Genomic DNA, 7,500 nt, shown 5'->3' with positions numbered 1-7,500 from the left:
TAATGATGATAATTAATAATAATAATAATAATAATAATAATAATAATAATAATAACAATAATAAATAATAATAATAATAATGATAATAATAGTAAAAATAATAATGATAATAATAATAATAACAAAACAGTAATAATAATAAAAAATGATAATAATTATAATAATAATAATGACGATAATAATAATAATAATAATAATAATAATAATAATAATAATAATAATAGTAATACTAATAATGATGATAATAATAATACATACATACATACATATACCAAGGCTTTTTCCCCCTTCCAAGGGAGGTAGCCAAAAAGGGAAAGGCATAAAAACACTCCCACCCATTTCATCCCTAAATACACTCCACACCCCTCCCACCCTTCCTCTCATCTGAGCACCTCCTGGATGACGGGTCATCCCTGCACCCTGCCCACCGCCCTGGGTCAGAAGCAGTGTCGCAAGACACAGTACATCCACAGCGAGGCCGCTTCATTTAATCGGCGACCCCCCCTCTCCGTCCCCCTTTGCATATAAGGCGAGGACGGGGAGAAATCCCTTCGGGCTGCGTCAAAATTTACTCACACATACTACCCCACCCCCCACCCCCCCGTCCATTCCTCCTCATGCAGTCGCAACATCATCCATATACAACCATTCTCCACTCACCTCTGTCTTCCGTCCTCTCCCTTCCTTCCTCAACAGACATTCCCCTCTTCCCCAAAGCCCCCTTCACCCCATCCATCCACCTCATCCTAGGACGTCCCCTCATGTTCACTCCCTCCACATCTGCCTTCCATACCTCTTTTACTAGTCTTTCTTCACTCATTCTTTCCATGTGTCCAAACCATCCTAATATTCTTTCATCAACCCTATCTCCCAAATCCTTTTTCACCCCTGTTCTCCTCCTCACCTCCTCATTTCTCACTCTATCTAGCCTAGTAACCCCCACCATACTTCTCAGACACCTCATCTCAAACACATTCAAACTCCTTCTCTCTTCTTCTCTTATGTTCCACGTTTCTGCCCCATACAGTGCTGTTGGCACAATCACTCCTTCATACAGTCTCCTCTTCGCATCCATTCCCAAATGTCTATTTCTCATTACACTCTTTAAACCACCAAGGCATTTACTCGCTTCTCTCAATCTACATTCTACCTCCACCTTCACTCCACCTTTTCCTGCTACACTAGCACCCAAGTATCTAAAACTATCCACTTCCTCCAGTCGCTCTCCCTTAATGTTCACTTCCAGTCTACTGCCACTTTCACCCCTTGTACATCTCATCACCTTACTTTTACCCACATTTATCTTTAGCTTTCTTCTATCACATACTCTCCCAAACTCTGCCACCAGCTTCCTCAATCCCTCCTCTGACCCTGCCACAAGCGCAGTGTCGTCCGCAAACAACAGCTGGCTCACCTCCCACTTTTCTCCATTTTCTTTAACCATCTCCAATCCCTGACTCACTACCCTAGCATTCACCTCTCGCACCACCCCATCCATGTATAAGTTGAACAGCCAGGGCGACATAACGCATCCTTGACGAAGTCCCACCTTTACTTCAAACCACTCACTCTCTCCATTTCTAATCCTAACACATGCTCTACTACTCACATAAAAACTCTTGACAGCTCCCAAAAGCTTTCCTCCTATCCCATAAATCTGCATAACCTCCCACAGTGCCTTTCTGTCTACCCTATCATAAGCCTTTTCCAGATCCATAAAAGCCCAAAAAACATCCTTCCCCTTTCCTATAGCTTTCTCACATATCTGTCTTACCACAAAGATCTGATCTACACAACCTCTACCCGTCCTAAATCCACATTGTTCCTCACCAATTACTCCTTCTGTTCCTCTCCTAATCCTCTCAATTAAGATTCTCCCATAAGCCTTCCCTACTACACTCAACAGGCTAATCCCTCTGAAATTACTACATTCACACTTGTCCCCTTTTCCCTTGTAAAGAGGAACTATACAGGCACTACTCCAGTCCTCCGGTACTCTACCCTCTCTCCAGCAAACATTAAATAACCTCACCAACCAGTCCACCATCACTGAACCTCCCTTTTTCAGATATTCTGCATGACATCCATCCAGACCAGGTGCCTTACCTGCTTTCATCATCTTTACAACTGCCTTCACCTCATCCTTCCTTATTTCTCCTCCATTCTCCTCACTCATCACTCTCATTTTCTTCGTATTTCCCACTGCAGCTATCTTTCCTTCCCTATCCTCCTTCACATTCAGCAACTCCCTAAAATATTCTGCCCATCTTCCCCTCACTGCCATCTCTTCCATTATCAACTCTCCATCTGTACCTTTTACCTTTTCTTCCCTACTTGATTCGCCTCCTCTTCCTCTCTTAATTTCTTTCCAAAACATCTTTTTATTACTTTCAAAATTTTCTGTCATACTCCTACCCCATTTCACATCTGCTCTCCTCTTTGCCTCCTTTACCTTTTGCTTTACTTCTCTTTTCTTTTCTTTGTACGTCTCATATGACTCCCCTGCTATAATAATAATAGCAATAATAATAAGTCTATTTGGCAATGAATCAAATAATTGAAATACAGATAATGACAAGAACACATAGTTCGAAATAACAATTACAATTGCCGAGGATAACACAAAAAAGCATATACTAGGGGTGATCAGAAAGTAATGACAGTCGGACTCGTAGCTGAGAGACTATAAGTGTTGGGGGGGGGCGGGGAGCAAGGGGCAGCAAGTGTTGCCTGTTGTTACATGTTTGAGCTTGTCGCTGTTTGTCTAGCTTACATTTTATCGTTGCGCTGTGCGATTGCGTCATTGTTGGTTTGCCTCTCTAACCGGAAACATGGATTTTTCGAAAGAAGGCTGCAGATTCTACACCTTCCCAAGGTGGAAACTCGGGAAAAAAGCAACGGAGATCAGAGAGGAATTGTTGCAAGTTTTTCCCGAGTCTACTCCATCACTGGAAACTGTTTCCCGCTGGATTCGAGCTTTCGCAGCCGGAAAATTGCAGCTAGAAGATGATCATCGTCCTGGCCGCCCTCGGACGTCCGTGATCGAAGCAACGATTGTCCGTGCGCGGGCCATCATTGACGAAGATCCAACTGTTACTCTTCGATTCTTATCCTTGGAGCTCGGTGTCAGTTATGGGAGCGCACATGACATCGTGCATGAACACTTAGGGCTGAGGAAGAAGTGTGCTCGATGGATACCTCATTTGCTTACGGAAGAGCAGAAGAGCGAACGGGTGCGGATTTGTCGTCTATGGCTGGCTGAATTCGAGCCAAATGGTCCGAAACGGTTCTCAGATGTAGCTACCGGAGATGAGTGTTGGATTTCTTTCTTCACCACCAGAGACAAGCAGTCTAACATGGTGTGGTTGAGTGATGAAGAACCTCGACCTCAGATTCTGAAGGAAGGATTTCGCAGCAGGAAGCGCCTTTTCACCATCTTCTTCAATTCACAAGGACCAATGTGTGTGGATGTAATGCCTCAACAGTGTACTATCACAGCCCAGTACTACACTGATCACGTCCTTCCTCGAGTCCTGGAATATCAGGCCAAGACTGCACCAACCCGTCGCCGATCGCGCCTTTTGCTGCACCATGACAATGCTGCCCCCCACAAAGCTCGCCTCACTGTGCAGTTCCTGGAGCAGCAGGGGATCACACTTCTCCCCCACCCACCCTACTCGCCTGACCTTGCTCCCTGTGATTTTTGGTTGTTTCCAAAGATCAAGGGTGCGATCGCAGGGAAGCTGTTTCATCGCATCCAAGATCTGGCGCGAGCAGTCAATTCAGAGCTACGAGGTATATCGGCTTCTGAGTACCGTGAGTGCTTCATGAAGTGGCGAAAGAGGATGGAACGTTGCATAGAGGCAGGAGGGGAGTACTTTGAAGGAATGTAGGCCACTATTTGGATTTACCTCTGTACCGTGAAAATATATGGTATCACTGTCATTACTTTTTGATCACCCCTCGTAAACTTATTTCCACTGTGGTCCTCATTAGACTGTTATTCTATACTAAGTTACACAGACAACATACGGAAGGGTTAAGGGGGCCGGAAAAAAATCATGAGTAATACCAATCAGTACACATATTACACATAAACATTGTTAAAGATTTGCTAATACTACTAAAATGTTCGTAACACGTAGGATTGAGATCAAGGTTGCACCACCATAATGATAAAGGAACATCAGGAAAGACAGAATAGTACTAAAAGGTACAAAAACAGTAATAACACTAATAATCATAATAATGACAGAAATAGTACAGTTAAACAGCATGAGAGAATTTATGGTCAGATTTGTGCAATGGGAGCCCTCAATCAGGCGCGTGTGACGTCATGTCGATCGTACTCACCTCCGCCAAGACGCTCACGTTGGAAGCGAGACCGTCAGCATTTGTTATAACGGAGTCAACAATCGACTGTTTCCATACCGTGACTTGAGTCATCATGGGCAGAACTGAAAAAAGGAAAAAATACATAAAAAAAAAGAAAAATAAGTGTCAGAATAAAGAAAGAAAAGCCAAAGAAAGAAACACGTTTCAGTGAGCAACAGGGTTGCAAACAAATCAAAATTAATACCTATAAACACCTTTCACTCCAATGGCGTTACCTAACGTGAATAAAGTCGTCTGGTACAATGGTCTTCCGGTGCACATGATTTTCATTTCTCTGTTTTGACTGAAATGTATATACATATACTGTATATACTGTATATATATATATATATATATATATATATATATATATATTTATGTGCCTATTTGGCTATTTTTTTCTCTCAGGCGGTTAAACAATTAATACAATTAAAAGTTTATGAAAAACTATGACTAAGTCGACGGACGTGAGGGTAAGAACGACGACTTACAGGGTCTAGCCCTTTTCACTCTAGCAATTTCAAACGCGGTCATTCAATTAATACATAACTCAATGGAGGCGATCACACACAACCGCGCAGTTTGTCCTTGACCATGCAGTCCCGCCGCGGTTTCCGCGCGGTTCAAACCGCTCGTGTGAACAGGGCTTATCTCTCACACACAAACAGGTTAACACTAACTGTCGTAGCACGGGCAGGTGCTGCCTCCGCCCTCGACGATGCCCGGGTAGCTGGAAGGGGTAAAGTCGTCGATGTTGAAATTCTGGGCATTGAGCTGCTCCTCGAGGGCCACGCTCCAGTCCACGTGACACCAACACTGCGGGGCCGCCGCCGTCTCTCCGCTGGCCAGGTTATCACGACCAGTTCCTGTTTCAAAAAGATGTACGCGGGTGGCTAATGAAAGATTATTATAAATTGAAAACAGTGAATTAAATAAATTATAGGACTTTGGCGGGAAAACTCTGGGTCGAGCGAGCAGAACACTTGGTTCCTACAACATATGTACAATATACAATAATAAATGTACAATGTTTCAAGTACACCATTACAAGAAAAAAGGTTAAGAGGTAAATAAATAGATATATCAATGAATAAATAAACTATAAAATCAAATATAATAGATTATATAACTAAGTAAATAAATTTCAACATAAATAATGAAACAGAATATAATAGATCGAATAAATATGTAACAAAATAAATGTAAACAAATCAATCAATCAATAAAAATAAATAAAATAATCTGAATAACTGAAATTATACATATTAAATAAATGAAAAATATATCAATGTAAAAAGATTGTTGTTATTCTTTTGGTGCATTATCTCACGTCTACGATGTCAATACTATTATCATAACCATTATTTTCATCTTTTTCATTATCATCTTCAATGCTGAGTTACCGATATCACTATCAACACACTAGCATTATTACATCTATCATAAAAAATAAACTATGGATTTAATTTTATACATGGTTGTCCGATTAATCATTTTCTATTATATATTATATACAAGGAAATACACACACACACACACACACACACACACACACATATGTATATATATATATTATATATTGTATATATATATATATATATATGTTATATATATATATATTATATATATATATATATATGTTATATATATGTGTATATATATATATGTTATATATGTATATATATATTATATATATATATATGTTATATATGTATGTATATATATATATATATATATATACATATATATGTATATGTGTATATATATATATATATATATATATATATATATATATATGAGCACATGAAGAATTGTCACCCCCATAAGATCCCACCTGAAGAATTGTCACATGTATATATATAGATAAGACAATTTTTTATGACCTTGCGCGAGGGTCATAAAAATTATCTGATTACTCTCGCTGTCCACTAGAGATTATCTCGTATCTTTATATATATATATATATATATATATATATATATATATATATGTGTGTGTGTGTGTGTGTGTGTGTGTGTATACGTATATATATATATATATATATATATATATATATACATGCATATATATATATGCATATATATATATATATATGCATATATATATATATATATATATATATATATATATATACACATATACATTGTCACATATATTCCCATATATGTAAGGTTGGAATAGAGTTATTACTTTGGATAAGGCGTCGCTTGCGATTACGTGGGTGTCCGATTACAGAATGAGTACTGAGGACGCGTGGGAAGGAAGCCTATACAATGAAGTGTTTGTTCTTCGTTTTGCGCACTCAGCCTAGAGCGGCGCGGAACATTTTAGTTAATTCGACCAATCAGGTTCAATCTCCATAGACGCAATTCCTATGGGTCAATCAGAGGATTTTTGTAGAAGGAACTAGGGCGCCTTGGGCGTGTCAGAGAGAGTCAGTTTAGAAGTGCGTGCCATGTAAAGGTGTGTCGCCTCGGAGAGGTCGTCGGCTGAAGTAAGCCCTCTGTACTCCCCCTGTATTAGTCGTAAGATAATTAACTCAGCTAGTGTTTCATGTAGTGCTGCGTAATGTCTATGGTAGTGACGCGCGAGACCTAGACAGTGTTTTCGCTGGTATTAATTAACTAATTAATTTTCTTTCACCCCCGTTAAAAGTTTTCTGGCGGGAATCTTCTGTTTTGAAACTTATTTACTCATTTGTTCAGTGATTGTAATCATTCATGTAATCCTATTAACTTTAATGAATAGTGTTAAACTTTCCAACTGTGTTTTTTCACTTTTTTCACTATACCAAAAAAGGGAATGGCGGCCTGGTAATTTCTTTAAATTCCCCAAAGACATGGGGTCTTGGGAACTCATCCACCCATTCACTCTTACTATGTGTTACGAGTCAGAAAGCCTTGTAATTTCTAATTGAGATATCCCAAAGACATGGGGTCTTGGGAACTCATTTCATTCTCTCTAAATGTGTTGCAAGTCAGATGTGTGAGCGAGATTCGTAACAATATATATTTATTCCATCTATTTTGCCTAATTCTTATATCAATTTATCATATTTATCATCTACAGGGTGTATCATATTCACAAGTATGACGTACAATACTTCCATACCAACTCCTATCCTCC

The 7,500-nt window shown here is 39.5% G+C and overlaps 1 protein-coding gene across 1 annotated transcript in view; it reads right to left on the bottom strand.

Moving 5' to 3' along the window:
* The window catches only part of LOC143034149 (uncharacterized), a 44,934-nt gene that overhangs the window by 14,816 nt on the left and 22,618 nt on the right, over positions 1 to 7,500 (bottom strand). The window contains exons 3-4 of the mRNA XM_076200094.1: positions 5,055 to 5,240; positions 4,354 to 4,457 (exon numbers count right to left, since the gene is read on the bottom strand). Of these exons, the coding sequence (XP_076056209.1) occupies positions 4,354 to 4,457; positions 5,055 to 5,240 (290 nt within the window). The remainder of the gene's footprint in view (positions 1 to 4,353; positions 4,458 to 5,054; positions 5,241 to 7,500) is intronic.

The sequence above is a fragment of the Oratosquilla oratoria genome, chromosome 17, assembly GCF_046742065.1.
Source record: "Oratosquilla oratoria isolate Oo_2021 chromosome 17, ASM4674206v1, whole genome shotgun sequence".
NCBI classification, from domain to species: Eukaryota; Metazoa; Arthropoda; class Malacostraca; order Stomatopoda; family Squillidae; genus Oratosquilla; species Oratosquilla oratoria.
Note: the sequence above shows the minus strand (reverse complement) of the source record. Positions and strands in the feature narration are given on the sequence as shown.